The following is an 18,639-nucleotide window of genomic DNA, read 5'->3' on the forward strand; positions in this document are numbered from 1 at the left end:
CCTCAAACCACGGGACTGAACTCTTCCTAGCTAACAAAGGCTACGTCCTGCTTGCCTGCCAGACCCAAACTAACACAAAAGCCTCCTTCTGCCACCACCGCTATTGTGACTGTCGCTGCCTTCGCTGCCTCTCACTGTTACAGTCTGGATGGTCACAGCCACACACCCGGTCACACACACACATTCGTAGACACACTTTACATGCAGATAGATGCTAAATCAGACGAGGACTGAAAAACCTCATAGTTGAGCTGCGTTGTTCAGTAAGTTCAGTAAAGTCAATACCTTGACACAACAATGGCTTTAGCTTCTTAGGTAGACATGAACATCTTTAGATTTAGAAAATAGTTCTTCCGAAAAAGTCTAAAAAGGTCACATATTATCTAAAATACACTTCACCATGTTTCTCTAACTCTAATATGTGTCTCTAGTCTGTCTACAAACCCCCCAATGATGAGAAAAGTCCATCCTTTTCATCTTTTGTCTGCTCCACTTTTCAGAAAATGTGTGCTCAAACAGGCCGTTTGGAGATTTTCCCTTCATGACATCACAAAGGGCAGTAGCCCCTCCCCCAGGTGGGTGACACTCCCACAGCTAGGTGTTTGTTCTGCCCTCTGAGTCTGCCTTCTCACCGTAAACAATAGGACATGGAGCGAGAAAAGCCTGAGTACACCCAAGCCCTACCAGAGAGGGGGCGTGGTCAGACACAGCTCATTTACATATTTAAAGGTACAGACACAGAAACAGCCTGTTCTGAGCAGGGCTGAAATAGAGGGGTTTATAGACATGATCAAATACAGGATCAGAGTGGATTTAGAACAAGAAACTTCACACACGTTTAGAGGAGCTCTGAGACTTATTTAAATTGGTTGAAGACGAGGAGAATATATCACCTTTAACAAAGCCCATCAGACTTTTGAATGCTTCTACCTCTACTACTAAATTCTGATACTTGAAAATAAAATGTTTTTTTTGACTCCCAGGTGAGTGGATAGTTTTTTCTGAGTGTTTTTCTATTTGTCAAAGCATAATTAATCATGTCCAAGAAATCTTCATGTCGATGGACAGTCACCAAATTGTCACCGAACTGTGACACTTTGACTTACCCACACAGGTGCAGGTTGGGAACTCTGCCTGCAGGTCCTTGGACGGTGTATCCAGTAACGTCTTGGTGGGGCTGTCTAGATAGCGTAGAGGAGACTCCAGGAAGCCTTTGAGAGACGGAGAGGAAGGCAGACTGTCCTTAGTCGGCGTGTCCTCTTCAGAATAGCATGTGGTGGAGAGTACTGCTATATCCCCAGAGGCTTCAATCTTCATGCGTTTAGACAACGGAGATCCTGGCATGCTGAACATATCCTCTAACACACTCGGCTGCTGCTGCTGCTGCTTCTCCAGAATGTTACCCTGAGCCAGAGGGACTTGTTGGGTACCCTCGTGCCGTTTCTCATATGTGCTTTCAGTGGATGCCTGGTTTAAGGTTTCTTCCATTGGAGTCGCTGTCTCATCCTTAATAGCTTTCATCTCATGATCATTTTGATGATTTGTGGAGCTGGCTTGAGTGGTAGGAAATAAAGAATCTGACTGGGATTTGGGTATTGATGTAGTACTGAGGTTTTGAGGAATGGCCTGGGACTGGCTCCCCCGCTGAGGGGCTGTAGCAGTCCCCTCCATGGGCTGACTGGCAAGTGCATCCGGGGCCGAGTCCCCAAATTCAGCCTCAAACTGGCGGATCAGTTCTTCATACTTCGGGTCTATGTTGGTGAGACTCTGTAATTGTGACGTGCTAGATGGAGATGTGGAGGTCAGAGGTGTGGTGGTGCTGGTGTTACTTGAGGCCTGGTTGCCTGTTTCCTCTGACTCTGCATGGGATACAGGGGCCCCAGGTGGGGGCAGACGGCCCATGAGGGCCGGAGTGTTTTCTGACAAGGAGGAGACGAAGGAAGAGGGAGTCATTGAGGAGTTGGAGAGAGATACCTGAGTTTGGGCTGGGGCAGGGAGGCCTGCAGCAGCAGCCTGAGTGGAGTTACTGTAGAGGGGCAGAGAGGGGGGACAACCTGGTGGCAGGCTGGTCAGGGCTGGGGCTCTGTCCATCATGTAGACGGGCGTTTTTTGTACTGAAATCTGAGTCTGAGGCAGGAAGGTTGGCAACGAGGCTTTCTGCTTGGTCTTTTTAATGATTATCTGTTTGGGTTTGGGCATGGGAGGGAATGAAACCATGCCACTCATAGCTTTTATGACAGGGGACGCTTGGCTGCTTTTTTTCTTCTTGGGCTCCTTAGGTTCCTGTTTGATGGCCAGATGTGGCAAACCTTCTGCCTCCATCTGTGGCCACCACTTCTTCAAGTTTTGGCACGCCATAGGTGCACGAGGGCCCGGCGATCCTAAGCCAGGGGAGTGGTTAGAGAAGAGGTTTCTCTTGTAGTGAAGATGCTGTTGCAGAGCTGCCTGAGTGGAGTGGCTGATGGCTGCCTGGCCAGGAGACAGGGGAGTGCCAGGATAGTGCTGACTCTGCTGCTGACAATTAGCCATGCCGTAATGTCCCATGGAGGCAGTGTGATTATAGTGCTCACCAGAGTCTGGCTCTTGTTTTATCTTGGCCAATGCTGGGTTGTCCTGGGACTGGATTCCACCATTCTGGCTCAATCTGAGCTGCTGCGTGACTGGAACCTTGAAAGCATTGCTGAATTTGCCACTGGTGTCACCGAGCAGCTGTTTGAGCTCGGACATGGGGTCTGAGTTACTCTGAGGTGAAGCTGCAAAGTTGGAATGAGGCTCAGACTTCACACACATCCATTGGTTCTTCTGTTCAGACCCTCTGCCTGAGCCCTGCTGCCACTGCTGGGGATTAGGGTTGAAGACTGGATGTTTTCCCTGACTTGGGAAGGGAGAGGTAGAAGATGAGAGAGGGGTAACATGAGGCGGCTGGCCCTGGGATTGGGGCCTGTGATGCTCATAGGACATTGAGGCCGGCAGGCTAGTGTGTAGTCCTGGAGGGACGGATTGAGACCGGGAAGAAGATGAATGAGGGCCGGGGGAGGATGAGATCAAGCTAGTGCCATTGGGGGGCTGAGAGTGGAGGCTGTGAGTGTGTTGGTGGTGATGGAGGTTACTGTTGTACGGGGATTGACTTGGAGAACTGGCAGCTTGTGGACCAGTAGCAGATAACTGAGTCAGGGCTTCTATGGCGATGGCGGTCTGCAGACTGACGTTCTTTTCCTTGGCTATAGAGAGCACCTGGGGAGAACAGGGAATTGGGGGTCTGGAGCCGGGCACTTGGTTTGTATGAGGGCCTTGATGCTGGGAGAATGATGTAGAAAAATGATGGCCACCATTCACTTGGGGGTAGGGCTGAGGGCGATGTTGCAAATGGGGTTTAAGTGGATGGGGCTGTAAATGCGGAGGTGCGTCAACAGTCTTGCAGGCGCCTTGATCCTCGTTGGTCGCCAACTTGATCTTCTTCTCCAGCCACTCGAGATAGTCTGGACAGTCAGGCCCATCACAGTTGCAGTTAGGGGGCTTGTGTCCATGTTTGGCTTGGCTCAGTGCTGTTTGTAGGGTGTTCAAGTCTTCTGGAGGTTGGCAGCTACTCCTCGGAGCCCCTGATGGGACTCTGGCCTGAGCTCCTTCAGCACCCATCTCCTTGGTGAACTTCTCATAAAGCTGGGCCGTGTTGGGCTTCACGAGGCAGGAAGAGGAGGAAGAAGGAGGCAAGGAGCCAGCAATAGCAGAGAAAGCCACCAGATTGTGGGCGTCCTCCATGTTTGCGTGGTGGCCAGGCTCACCAGTGGTTGTACTACTGCTGCCGCTCCAACATGGTTGCTGTTGTTGTGGGGTGTCACTGACCTTGCCATGTCCTGACACCCACTGTCTTGGGGGCACGCTTCCAGCCCTGTGTTGTTCTGTTTCCATAGAGGTGTCTTCATTGTTAGGGTAGGGATTCAGCCCATTGGCCAGTTCCAGGCTCAGCGCGCCTTCCTGGAGGCGGTCATGTGACCCAATTTCCATCTGGCCACCACTTCTGGGGCCATCCACTGAAGCGACTTCACGAACAGTCTGAAAGACAAACAGGGGAGGGAGGTTAGTGAGGTAACAAGAATCCCATGAATCCAGGACTGATGAGCAAATCAACGTCACACATCGTACAGAGTACCCAAATATTACACAATAATATCAGACGCCATTCTCTTCTTCTGAGCTCATAACCAAGGTTTCCAATTCAGCTCTTACACATTTATTACACATATAGAATCCCAGGTCAGTTGAGCAAGGGAAGACTAAATTAATTATAGTATCAGTGGAGTGTCACAGGTCATGTGAAGGAGTTTCACTGTTGAAAAATCGGCCCTCTGCTCCGAGTCAGTTGGGCTATGCAAAGCAGGCAGATGGAGATAAAACATGTCTATGTGTGGCAGAAAGGGCGACATTAAATACCACTGGAGGGGAGAAACACAGAACATCTGTGAAGTCTTAATCACTGAGGGTATATCAAACCAAATACTACAGAAACATGAAAAATAGTTTGCAAGCCGCAGGTGAAATACACATCACTAGAGAGATGATCTCAAAACCCAAGAAAATATTCAGCCAATAGTCATCCTTAAAAGGCAAGCATGAAACTACCTGAATATCTCCAGACAGATACGTACAAAAAATAAGGTGATCGGTTATGGACGGGATTTTAGACCATACTGAGGCAGAGAGAGCTGCTGCAAGGGCAATATTATTATAAAGTGTGCAGTCTAGTAATGCTCTAGTTGGGTTTTTTCAAGATCTTTGGTTGTCATTGGGCATATTTAAATCAAACTTTGTTAAATGATTAAGTGAAGATGCACGCTCAGAGATGGATATCTAGTATTAAACTATTTGTTGACATGTTTAAATAGATGCTAAATACATCCTGTGACTGTTTTGAGATCACCTCATGAAAAGATAACGGTGATACAATAGAATAGAGAAATATGGCCAAACTTAACTTCCCCACAGCTCAGATGGAGATGTTTAAACATGCCTTTGTTTCTTCCCGTTTGGATTACTGTAACTGTTATTATATTTGTATAATTAGTATGGGCGCGGAGGTTCCTGGTTTGAATCCCCGTCTGACAGGAGCCTCTCTGTGTGGAGTTTGCATGTTCTCCTCGTGAATGTGTGGGTTCTCTTCCTCCCACAGTCCAAAGACATGCTAGTTAGGTTAACTGGTAACTCTGAATGTGAGTGTTGCTGGTTGTCTTTTCTCTATATGTCAGCCCTGTGATTGGCGGGAGAACAGTCCAGGGTGTAACCCTCGCCTCTCGCCCAATGACAGCTGGGATCAGCTCAGGCCACCCACTGCGACCCCAAACAGGAAAAGTGGTATAGCTAATGGATGGATGGAACTAGTATAAAATGCTGCTGCCAGACTATTAACCAGGTCCTCCAAAAGGTCACATATCACTCCACTTCTGTTTTCTTTACACTTTTCTTTAATACAATTCAAGATTCTTGTTCTTACTTTTAAAGCGGCCTACCCTCCCAGCAGATCTCTCAGGTCTTCTGGTCAGGGTTTGCTGGTATAGTCCCACACACCAGACTGAAGACCGAGGGAGACTCTGCTGTTCAGGTTGTAGCGCCAACACGTTGGAGCGCTTGGCCTCTGGGTTTAAGATTTGAGGTCACCGTTGACTCTTTTAAAAAGCAACTTAATACCTCTTTGTTTCCACTTGCTTTTGATTCACCTGTTTTGTATAATGTTGATTTGTTTCTGTTTGTTCTCATCATCTTGTAAAGCACTTTGTCACTCTCTGCTCTTGAAAGGTGCTCTAACCTCCAACGCTTACATTTATCTTTTTCAAATGATTCCTGCATGAAACTCTCTGTTTCTTGACTCAAAGAAGATAAAAGCTCATAAAGACTGCTGCTCCTGATGATTGGCAAATCCCATATAACCTGCTCTGCAAGTGAATCAACCCCTTTTACCAGAAGAGGAACAAGGTAATCTGTATTTGCTGCTGTGTGAAACGTGCGTTTTGAAACAGCAGCATGAGAAGCTTTAAAGAGCTTCTCAAACACACCAATCAGGCGACGATCAGAGCTGCCACATATCTCACTTCCTCTCTGTGTTGAAATTGGGACAGTTACCAAAATTGGTGGTTTTGACTGAAAACTGCAAACACATCACCTTGTTTCACTTGTGTCAAAATGAGATGTGATACACGAGGGCGGGGGGCGGGAAGGGGGTGACAGTAATGAGGACAAAGTGTAGAACATAAAAAAGCCACAAAGTAAAAGTCAAATGCGGAGCTTCAATCCTACAAGTTTCCGACTGTTTTAAGTCCAGGTAAGCTCTCCTTATTTTATAATCAAATGAGTTCTGTGGAGGGAAAGCAAACACAAGAGGACTCAAGGGGCAGGCTCCAGGAATCATTGACAGAGTTCATGTTGTGACTGACACGTGCTAGCTAACAGAGCTGGGAGCCGCTTTGAGAAGAAAAACAAGCGTACTCATTCTGCACATGCAGTTTCTGTATCGATGTAAAGAAGCCAACAGGCTTTATAAAGATACTCCAAACAAGTATTCACTGGGGGCCTCACACTGTTCAGCAGCTTGTACTGTAAAGACCTGCAGACACTTCACTGACAGAAGACACAACAAGGACCCAAAAAACCAAACCTTAAGCTGTTTATTTCCCTACCCCGTATGTTCAAACATCAATATTAACTAGAAGTTTCCATAAAGAGAAACTGTGTTTGTAGATTCTCCAGCGTTTGACGGGAGCCTGATGTCCAGCTTCCCCATCATTTGAATATCAGCCTTTGAAGTGGCTAATTACTGGAGGGGCAGCCTTTTGAATACACCTTCTGCGCAGTGTGTCTGCAGGGGGTCCCGGCGGGGTGGTGGTGGTGGTGGTGTGGGGTTGGAGAGGAGGGGAGGGGAGGGGGGGTCAGGGGTGGGCAGTGAACAGCCGGCATGCAATACGTGAGAGGCCCCATGTCTGCGCTATCAGAGGCAGTAGACAGGGGAAGAGGAAGGAGGGGGGGGTCAGCTGTGCACGGCAGTTATGAGAATTGCAGTGTGTTGAAACAGAGACTGCACAATCTGAAAAAAACCCACAACCACTATCAGTCACACAGACACTTCTTTACAAGCAGACAAAAGTCACACGGGTTTAAAGCTCCACACAGCTTTACAGTGCAGATCATTAATATCACACTGACACTCTGAATGTGTAGTTCTTTGCAGGACCTTCATGTACACCTCCATGGGCTTTTTTTTGCACTCACACCTGCAGCGCTTAACACCTATCAGGCTGCCTGGGACTGTGCAGACCACGTGCTTTGACAAATATTGACACCGGGACAGAGCATACACTCAGGAGCTCACCTCTGTCCTATTTCTGTGTGACTCTTTTTCAGACACACACACTACTGCACAGTCTAGACACACAACAAAAAGCAGCAACACACCTAACCAGATTGCATTGTTGCAGAACCTGACTGACAAGACACCTGAGACTCGGAGCCCTTTAAAACATGAGGGCAAAGCAAAGGGACTGTGCAACACTGACAGAGCTATAAAAAAAAAAAAGAGGGAGGAGACAAAATGTTTAAAGATTCGAGGGAGGGTGAGGGGGGGTCAGATTGTCTGCTCACAAGTTCAGCTTGTGAGTACACAGCTGAACCTAAAACATCAAGATACACAACCTCCTTCATCCCCTGTCCCCTCCTGCTGCTGCTGCTGGAGGACCATGAGGCAGATCCTCTGACAATAAGAAGCCGGCTGAGCGCTGGAGGAGCAGCAGCGGGCGCATACTTACATGGTCCTGAACGTCCTGATGAGACAGCCGGTCGGAGAGCAGAGCGCAGAAGAGGAGACAGAGAGGAGGAGCATGAGACTTGTTAGCCCGGCCACAGCAGCTTAAAAAGCAATCCTGGTCTGCTTGGGTTGTATTCCTTTTATTTGATTTCTTTCAGTCCGCGCGGCGCACAGACAGAGCGAGCGCCGAAGTACACATGCATGCATTCACACACACACACGCGCACACAAACACAACACACCTCCCCCCAGCACGGCACGCACGTTTCTCATTCTCTCTCTCGCCCTCTTCTTATGGCCGACGCTTTCTGTTTTCTCCTTTTTCCTCTCTCATTATCTCCTGTCTGCTCCTCCCTTCCCCTTTTTTCAATATCCTCTTTCTTTCTCTCGGCTACATATGCAGTCGGCTTCTCTTCTCAAGCCCCCACCTTCCCCCTTCTCTCTCTCTCTCTCTCTGCCTCCCTCCCTCTCTCCATTCCCCTCCCTCTCGTGCAGCCTCTCCCTCCATCTCCTCTCTCTCTCTCTCTCCTCAGTGTAGTGCAGAGCGAGAGGCCATTATCTGAGCCACAGCGGGCACGTACGATGGAATGGAGGAGTGTGCAGTGAGCAGAAACAGAGCGAGCTGTGGGGGGAGAGTCACTAGCAGCAGCAGCCTAGGAAACAGCAGAGCTCTCACCAATGAGAAGCCCTCTCTCTCTCTGTCTCCATGCCCACTGACACTACTTGCTTTATTGCATTAGATTATTTTTTCACACATAATGCTTTGTTGTGTTTGTGTTTATCCGCTGACGCCGAGTGTATGCAACTTCAGCTGTGACAGAGGTTCTCTGTGTAGATGCGAAAGCGGCGGCTACCGAAGCAAAAAACGCGATCTCAACTCAACAACAGAATCATCAGAAAAAGGAGCCAAAAGAAGCAATGTGTGTGCCTCCTGAAAGTGAAAGCTGGTCCTTCCTTATGGGGATTCTGTTCCATGTTTTGCACATCTGGATTCGGCTCGGCTAAAAACAGGTGACGCCAATAAGAGCTTCTCAATCTTTATTTCTTTCCATCCATATTTAACATTCATGGCCTCACTTTTAACAAAACAGACCTTCAGTTCACCTCTGTTCGATCATAGATCCTCAAGCACGGCAAGCGTGCACAAGAAAGAAGAGGAAAGGTTGGGTACCGAAGGGAGAGGCGGGCGGCTTGCTGGCGCTCGTCATGCTGGCCCCTTCCACCAAGAAGAGGCAAAAGGAAAACAGACGAGATGGGAAAGCTAAGGGTTAGCATTTCTACTCGTTAATCGACTCTCTGCAGCCGCTCAATAACCTGCAAGGGATTAGAGAACGGGAGGAACATTGGCTCGATGATTTCAGAACGGCTAAAAGAGCAAAGCGATGAAGAGGGAGTTAGCGGGTGACACTTCGACACATCGGCAAAGCAAGAGTAGCAGGAGGAAGAAGAGAAGGGAACAGAGCGAATAAGACGGAAACCAGGGAGGACAACGAGAGGAAGAGCTAAACAAAGCAAAGAGTCACTTTTTTTGTTCATGTGACTGACTCTGTAAAAGATGATGCAGAAGAGGGTACAGACAGAAAGACGGGCGGGCAGCGGGTTGCTGCCGGCAACAGCAACTGCAAATAATCAACCCATCACAGTTCGCTGGGAACAGGATGAGGATCCTCTCCTGAGCACCAGCCTACAATAACGTCCTTTTTGTGATTCTCTCCTCACCATCGCTCTTCCTTTGCCGTTATCATCATCATCATCATCATCATCACCACCAACGTCTTCCTGATCGCTGGATGCTTCGTCTTGCCCACTTGGCCGGCCGACTGGCCCTGTGGTGTCTCCTCTCTTCTCTTCAACATTGCTGGACTTTTGGAGCAGATTGAAACAGGAGGAGGAAAAAACATGGCCGTCTCCCCCCCCGTGCAGATCGCTGTCAGCTCTCGCGTTGTATCTTTCTCTTATATTGCTGAGGAGGAGCGGTATGTCGGCTACCCGGGCACTGTGGCTGGATGGACTTCAGTAGCCTCTCTTACTTTGACTTTTCCCTCTTTCTCTCTCTTGATCTCTCATTTTCTCCGGCTTTGTCAAAGCGCCTCTGCCTCCTTGCTCTCTCGCTTTACTCTCTCTGTTTTGTTTCCTAAGCTTTTTTCCTCTTCTAGCATAGCTTATTGCATTAAACCTCATGACGCAGCCGCTCTCCGGCCCCGCACATTGAGCGCTGTCTGTCTCTCTGGTGCCACACATATTCCTATATATATATATATATATATATATATACACACAGACGAGCGTCAATCCCAAAGAGAAACACGGCGCAGGGAAGGAGAGGAGAAGTAGAGCATTAGGTCACATGACCAGGGAGTGCCAATGAGCAAGAGAGAGAGAGAGAGAGAGAGAGAGAGAGAGAGAGCAGTGAGCGAGGAGAGGTTAGGAAACACATGTGGTGATTACGTAGCTGCGTCGTCATCATCAACATCACCCTCCTTCAGTGTGTGTCTCCCACCAGCTCGCTCGCCTTCACCGCCCGGGTTTGGATGACACAATGTGCCCACTATCTGCCACCGCCGCCAACACCACACACCGACGGACAGACTTGCAGAAACATGCTCACTCACTCACTCGCTCACTCGCGCTGGCTTCACTCCCCCGGCTGCAGTGACACAGCGTTTTCAAGTGCAGCACATGATGCACCCTTCCTCTTTTCAGAGAACTGCTTCTCTCACTCTGACTCTTTCCCACATGCTGAAAACAAAAGCTTTCCAAACCGAAGAGCGAGTCTCGATTAGAGCTCTCGGAAACACGCAGTCATCAATCTGAGCATAAATGAATGAAATCACATGGGCTCTGAAGCTTTTGTTTTTTTTTACATGAGCTGTCTCTATATTACAGCCCTGTGATTGGCTGGCTATCAGTTACCTTGTCGTAAATCAGTGTACTTCTTGTGATGAAAGACACAACAGAAAACTCAAAGTACTTGGTCTTTTTCGATTCTCTGATTTTTTAAAATTTTCAAAATCCCCCCCCAAAAAAAGCCAACCAGAATTTACATTTTTAGAAACGTACAGCGCCCTAAAAACAGATCACAATAACTAATAATAGAGCTCGGAAACACGCAGTCATCACAGCTAAATCTGAGCATGAATTTAATGACATCACACGGGGCTCTGAAGCTTTGAGCTTTAAAGACAATGAAGCAGAAACGTACAGCGCCCTAAAAGCAGATCACAATAACTGACTTTCCCACGTTTGTGAAAACACAAGCTGAGCGAGTCAGTACCACGTGCTCCACTGAGTGAAACAGAGAAGTGCGATGAAAAAAAAAAGAGAAGAACCCTCAACGACTGGAAGATTCAGAAGCAGAAGTTTTTTAAAAAAGCGAGCGTACAGAGGTGGATGGAAGTTTTTGATTCATCGATGACTCTGAGCAGGGAGCTGAAAGCGAGTGTCATTTCAGGGAAAAACATGGCTCTTTATTATCATTAATAACATCCATTACACTTGGCTTCTTGTTACAAACAGAGGAGAGAGAGAGATGAAACAGAGAGAGAGAGAGAGCCGTCCTCAGAACACCTCCGGAGCTCAATGAGTTACTCTCCCACTAGATAACACAACAAGCTGACAGATTACTTAATAACTGGAATAGTCATAAAAGTGTTCCAGGTTATATATTCCAGGAGAGCATGTCGACTTTAAGACATCAAAAATCAAACAAAAACATGAACCTGATTGTTCCACACTTACGGTAAACCTGCTGTAACCCGGCATTGAGAGAGAGAGAGAGAGGCTGCTTTCTCACATTGATCGCTACATCTCAGAATCAAGTCATATTATGGTCGTTTCACGCCCTTGTTCCTCGCTCTCTTATCCATTTGCCTCTCACTTTTCTGTCTCTCGCTCAGCGTTTCTCAGCAGCGCGGAGGAAAAGGTCTCCATGTAGGAGGGATGACTGACAACAAAAGTCTGTTCTCAGCGCTTGTGTGTTGGGTTGAGCGTTGCATGACTAAGCCTGACTCATCTTTCTTTTTCAACTAAAGTCCATGACATGAAACACTCGCAAATTTTTTTTCACCGGTAGTGGGAGGTTTGGGTGTTTTTTTTTTTTTTTTTTTCAAAGGCTCGTATTAATGATCATGAACCACATTAAAGGGTACGGCGTGTGACAACATCTGTCAAAGAAACCATTCAACTTTCTCATCGGGGGGGGGGAATGTGCACCGCGAAGGGTTTAAAAAAAAAAACAAAGCACACATGAGCATCAGCGTCATGACGTGAGAGTCCCACCCCCCCTCCTCCTCCCCCCACCTCCTCCCCCCCAAAACCCATATTGCCCTGCAGTCTAATAGCATCAAGGTCATCTGATCTGACACACTCTGTGACTCTCTCCATCCCCCTCTCTCTCTCGCTCTCTCTCTCTCTCTCCTTGTCCCTTTATCTTTAACTGTCTCTCTCTCTATCCCACCCACCCACCCACCGCCAACACACGCCTGTTTTCTCATACCCTGCACACACACCGTCGACAAATGCAGAGGCACGCTTTAAAGTATTCCCCCCCCTCCCACACACACACACACACACATGCATGCGAGTATGCATACAGTATTGGATTGTTCTCCAGGGTCACTGGGTTTATTGGTGGGCTGGACTAGAGGCTGCAGAGCGAGAGTGGAGGCAACACAAAGTGCTTCAGTCTGGTTAAACAAAAAGGATAATTTCTCAGTCATGATTACATCGTTACTTTGTTTTCCCGCTTTTTTTCCCCATTTCATGAATTGATGTTAAAGTCTGGAATTAAAAGTGGACTGCCTGAGCAGGTTTGTACTTAGGATATAGGATAAAGGTTAAAGCAGCGCTCGCTCTGTAAAGGCCTGTAAATACAGGTACATGTGTGTGTGTGTGTGTGTGTGTGTGTAATGACAAACAGGCTGTTCACATATTGCTCATATTTAAAGCATCATTTTGTTATTTTACCCTTGAATCTGTCTGTCTCTCTTTGTCTTTGTTTTCACTGCCATCTGCCCCCCCAACCCCCCCAACACACACACACACACACACACACACACACACACACACACACACACACACACACACACACCCCCGACCAACACGCTCCCGGGCAGGATGGTGTTGTGTTCTGGGTGTGTTTAATGTGTAGATCGTAGTACTGAGTGTAGCGTATCTGAGCCTGAGTCATACCTCCTGACTTTCGGCACGTGCAGGTCGGCACGAATAGCCCAGCTGGGGGTGGGGGGGGGGGGCTACCCTCGCTTACCCCTCCTCACCACTCCTCACAAAGAGAAAGGGAGGAGAGGTTTTTGGAGGAGGGAGAAAAAAAGAAAGGTGGTGGGCTGTATGGCTGGGTGGAGCCGCAAATTTTTTTTTAAGGAGGAGGGGGGGGGGGCTGTTTTTAAGAGGCAGCTCTTTGTGCAGGAGGTTTGGGACATTAAAAAAAAGAAGGAGAGGAATGTAATCAATATATATGTTGAGTTGACCGTGTTACACAAAGGCAGCGGAGAGATGACAGACGATGGAAAAAGGAAACAACACTTTGTCCTGCGAGCTGCTGCTAAGTCCTGAAAAAGAGCTGAGCCATCAAATCTGATTGAACACTGATGCAATCAGAATGCAGCTTTTTAAAACACAGGAAAACTACAACCAGGTGAAACACATCATCACAGCCTCCTCGATGGTTCTGTGAGAGACAATGTTCAAATGGACACTGAGAGAAAACAGAGAAAGAAAAGAAAGCCTTCCTCGGCGCTGCACGGTGGCTGCTTGCCAGCCTTGTCTCTCTCAGGACTCGGGCTAAGATTAGCTTCCCATATGTTCAAGTCAGACATGGACGCACTTAAAGGGACAGTACACCGGCTGTGCACTATGAAGCCGTGTTGCTGCTAAATCACCAAGACTCATAAGCACAGGTCAAATGAATGCTAAATATATTGCCCATTGTTTGAGAAATCAATATTTTCATGGAGTGATGAAAAGCTCCAACAGCTGTGGCTCGCTGTATTACATAAAACTTGGCAGCGTCGGAGCAGCCGCGAGATTCAGGATTGTAAAAAAAAAAGTGTCTGCCCGGTGGGAGCAGCGGAGCAGCCGCCAGAGAGGTGAGAGTTAAAGAGCGCCAGCAAACAGCTGAGAGCTCCACCCCCTTCTCTCTCTCCATTCATTTTTTATTAACTGCGGCACCAGGCGGCTGACAACCTCCCTCCGACATCAGACACCGATACCGCCAACAATGCCAACCGGGGCCAGCGAGCACAGCAGCTCCTCGTGCCATGCAGGGTATCGATCCAGCTCGGGGACTCAGTCGCAGGCTCGCCAGCCACATTCACTGCACGGCTATGAGCAGTGCTGCAGGACTGACAAACGTCTGATCAGCGTACAGCTCATCCAGCTTCTGCACAGTTATGACTGCATACACATCAGACAACTGTTCTATTTTCTATACATTCAAATTCAAAGTCACATGCAGATGAACATGTGTTCAGGTCCTGCAGGTATCAGAGCTGTCAGTGTCTCAAACACACAGATAGAAGAGGGGTTCAGTGTGTGTGGCAGGAGTCTACTCTTCTCGTAGTGAGTCAACGTTTAAATAGCAGGTAGAGGTTCACCTTGAGCTTAACTCCTCTAATCATTACTTTGATGCTTCAGGGGAGTTCTATAAAGATCCCTCAGTGCAAAAAACAGACTAATGTCTTCCATCCTGGATTTAAAAATGTGTTTTTGATTATTCTTTGTGTTTGTTGTTTTTGGCAGCGTTGATTTTGTTTAGTAATTTTTCTGCTTTTTTTAAACTTTATTTTAGAGACAGGACAGTGGAGAGAGAGTCTGGGGAATGACACCTGGTCAGATTCAAACCCGGGTTGCTCCTCCACCATCAGACTGTGTCGTCCCCTCAACCACCGCCGTCCTCTTTCATGCACGGTCTGCGCCGACCTCCACCTCGTCGGCAAGGAAGTGTGGACAACAGGAACGTGAGGAATAAAGGAGAAATCCTTCCTGCATATTATCCCATATGCTCTTTTTTGTAAATTGCTCGAGATAACACTTGTTATGAATTAGCGCTATACAAATAATGATTGATTGATTGATACTACCTGCGCACATGGGGCAGCACACTAACCACTACTGGCCACCTCAGCACCAAAGAACAAACACATTCAAACACTTATTGTGTTGCTTTGTCGGGCTGTTCAAATCTATCTGCTGCAGATTAATATCCTCCAAAATAAGAGCCTAAGACACGTCCTTTATTCTTGATTTTAAGAAAAGGGAATACAAGTTAAAGACCAAAAGAGAGACTACGACATTCATGACTCAAACCTCTCGATAAATATGCTCAACAAACTCCAAACATGAGCCGGAGCCGAGGTGAGTGACGAAGCTGCTGAGAGGAAACCTTTCAGAGCAGCAAATACATAGAAAGCCTGACGCCGAGTGGAAGAGGTGATGTCAAACCCTCCACTTCCTGTCTCTTTACGACACACACACACACACACACACACACACACACACACACACAGGCATACATGTTGTTGCATGCTCGAAGGCCGGACTCGAGCTAAATTTAAAGCAATGATGTCATCAGACATTCAGTGTTGCCACGGAAACTAGGTCAGTGTTAACCCTTTGCAAACGAGCCCTTGGGATTCCACGGCCGGCTAAACATTTGATTAACTAACGTTCCATCTGCTGTCACGCACTCTCTCACTCACTCACTCAGAGGTTTGTTTTATTTTTTTTTTAAATCTGTGTTTTTTCCCACCGGCGTGCTGTGTGAATCTCTTCTCGTTTATAAAGAGGAAATCCTGTGTATGGGCGTGGAAAAATGAGCGAATCACGCGAGGTGCGGTGTGTGTCTCTTTCTGTAACCTGTTGGTGGTAAACTCTTTTTCACTTCAACACTTTAACATTTACTGTAAAAGTGGAACACATGATGACAACAACTCGTCTCTTGTCACACCATGTTTTTGTTAATGTTTCAGCGTCTTTGTTTTTGTTCTGCTTGGGTCCTAAAAAATACTTAAGGAGACTTTAAAACTGATTATTTCGGGGCACTGGTGGCGCAGTGGTTAGTGGTTATGGAGGCTGTAGTCTTCCAAGCGGGCGGCCCAGGTTCAAGTCCAGCCTGTGGCTCCTTTCCTGCATGTGATCATGTCATTCCCTACTCTCTCTCTCCCTGATTTCCAGCTCTATCCACTGTCATATCTCTCCATTAAAGGCACAAAATGCCCAAAAATAAATCTTAAAAAAAAAAAAAAAAAAAAAAATTTCACTCTTCAAAGCTCCTCAGCTCGTTGGGTTGGAGACGGGGAATCGAGATCTCACCGAGATAATAAACGCTGCACGTTAACCATGACCCTCCATAAGCAGGCTCTCTGGTCCAGCTCTCATGAGCGGACAGTTCAGAGATTGTTCTCGTGTTAAAGCAGATGGTTGAATATACGTTGGAGATAAGACGGCGTCTGCACGTGGAGAGGGATTACAGAGAAGGCTTAGGGTGAAGCTCAGAGTCATGACAGGAAAAAAATCTGATCGACTAACCTACATTTCAAATCATTGTAGTGACGCAAGTGAGTGTACATTCCCTCCGACCGAGTCACGTCTTTCATGACTTTTTCCCACAGTGGGTTGGACAACGGCGTGTTTCTCTTTTGCATTTGGCGGCAGGTTAAATCAAAGAGTTCACAGAGGACGTGAAATAACTCTGACAGCAGCTTGTTGGATGCTCAATAAGTCCTCTCCGCTCAAACTTTTATTTTTTCCACACAAGCACCCGCGAGTCTGCTCCCGACGCCGCTCGCTGCAACACGCCACAGGTTACTACGCCGACAATCAAACACCAAACGCGTGTGTGACCCACTAACGTTTACTCCCTTTACCTCGTTTGACTTCAGAACCCGAGGAGAAGAAGAAGGACCCCCCCCCCCCTCTCACAGTGCACTCGGGTTCCTCCTCCCTTCTCCTCCTCTCCTTCCTCTCCTTGGTCTCTTGCATCTTACACACGCCTGGCTCTGGCAACCAATCAGCGGGCAGCGTGGGACGCTTTAAAACCGAGGACGCTGCCACTTCACCACAGCTCGGAAGAAACAGGCAGCGATGTTTCAAATAATAATCAGCTTCTCAGATGGAGAGTCAGAATGTTTTAAATGAGTCTTGTACACCTTTATGACCTCACCGCCACAATATATATAATAATTAAAAAAAAGGTGCTCGGGTTCTCCAAAGTGAGAGCAGCACTTAGTCAAATGACATCCCAGTGACCACGGTGATGAGCCGCTTTCAGTGTCAAACATCAAACCCGTTTACAGAAACGTGCACGCTTGTAAACACCAGGAAGGTATCAACATGTGCACGTGTGTTTAAAGAGTCCAGGAAGCGGCCCCTGCTCTTAACAACCACCATAGTTACACCATAGAGCCTCACAATGCTGATGAACCAACAGCTGCAACATGGACAGAGATTACGCCCAGATGACACACACACACACACACACATACACACACACACACACACACACACACACACACACACACACACACACACACACACACACACACACATACACACACATACACAAACACACACAACAGCAGGGAAACATATACCCTCCCATGCCCTCTCTTACCTCAGCTGCCAGTTCACCGTCTCCCAAGCAGCCTCGACTGTTGTCTTCAAAATATTCCACCTTTTTACAGCCATTCAACAGAACAAGAGAGGGGTGGGGGGGGTGGGGGGGGGATGGGGAAGGAGATGGAGGAGAGAAGATGGGAGGAGGGGGGGAGAGAATAACAATCAATAGAATAATGCGACAACGGCACGCTCAGAAACACTTGTCATTAGGGGACAGTGGGACTACCATGTCTCTGTCTCCTTATCGATCCTGTCATCATCACAATTTTTTTTTTTTTTTAAAGGCAGGCGAGAAACCCTTTTCTCCCCCTTTTTTCTTTCATTTTTTGTGCTCTCACAAGCGAGCCGGCACTTCCCTCTACTGCCCGGGACAGAGAAGGAGAGATAGCAGCGAGATATTACAATCATAGAATTATGTAATGTCTGTCTCTCCCCTGGGGTGTATCCTAACAAATACATGCAGCAGATAAGTGTGCATAACCCAGTTTTTTTTTAAAAAGGCTAAATTAGTTTAAAAAAATAAATAAATGTGTTGCTGAGATGAATGTAAAGATGGAAGTGACTGACATGGTTCAGCATCTCCTCATTCTGGCACAGCATGTCCGCCTTGTCTACATGCATGGTGTTGGCTGTCTCTCTGTTTAAATGCTGTGTTTTGTCTCGAGCTGTTCCCCCAGTCCCGCCAACACCATCTCCCCCCCGCCCCCCCCTCAACCCGGCCACCTACCTATCAATTCTAAAATAGTCTGGAGTGATGAATATTTACCCTCCAAGCCTCTGGGCTGCCTTGGTTTGTATTCCTTCGTCCACCGGCCGAATCCCCATCAGAAGACTCGGACCTCCCTCTCGTCTTCACCTCTATCCCTCTATTCCTTTCTTCTCTCTTGCTCTCTTTCTCTCTCTCTCTCTCTCTCTCTACCTCTCCCCTCTTCTTCTCTCTCGGTCTCTCTCTCTCTCTCGTCTGTGTTCCAGCAGCCCATTCAGGAAGCCATCTTGTGTTTTTAATCTGGTTTTACATGAGCCCTCGTACGCACGCTCTCTCTCTCTCTCTCTCTCTCGCTCGCTTGTGCTCTTGCTCTATCCCCCCTCCCTCTATCTCTCTCTCTCTCTCCTGCTAGTATGCCAATAGATTTACCGCACACACGCTCTTACACACACACACACACACACACACACACTTACACACACGAAAGGGATTTTTTTTTGTCTCTGTGATC

General features: G+C 47.5%; 1 protein-coding gene across 4 annotated transcripts in view; it reads right to left on the reverse strand.

Annotated features, from left to right (window-relative positions):
* tet3 (tet methylcytosine dioxygenase 3) overlaps positions 1 to 18,427 on the reverse strand; it is a 35,260-nt gene extending 16,833 nt beyond the window's left edge. For 2 of the 4 annotated variants that reach the window (XM_061037297.1, XM_061037296.1), the window contains exons 1-3: positions 18,189 to 18,427; positions 17,418 to 17,477; positions 1,107 to 4,053 (exon numbers count right to left, since the gene is read on the reverse strand). In XM_061037297.1, coding sequence (XP_060893280.1) covers positions 1,107 to 4,005 — 2,899 coding nt within the window. In that variant the 5' untranslated portion in view covers positions 4,006 to 4,053; positions 17,418 to 17,477; positions 18,189 to 18,427. Of the gene's footprint in view, positions 1 to 1,106; positions 4,054 to 7,790; positions 8,198 to 17,417; positions 17,478 to 18,188 lie in introns of those variants that run through there. The other 2 variants (XM_061037294.1, XM_061037295.1) reach the window with 2 other exon arrangements.
* Positions 18,428 to 18,639: the final 212 nt, after the last annotated feature.

The sequence above is a fragment of the Labrus mixtus genome, chromosome 5 (genome assembly GCF_963584025.1).
Source record: "Labrus mixtus chromosome 5, fLabMix1.1, whole genome shotgun sequence".
NCBI lineage: Eukaryota > Metazoa > Chordata > Actinopteri > Labriformes > Labridae > Labrus > Labrus mixtus.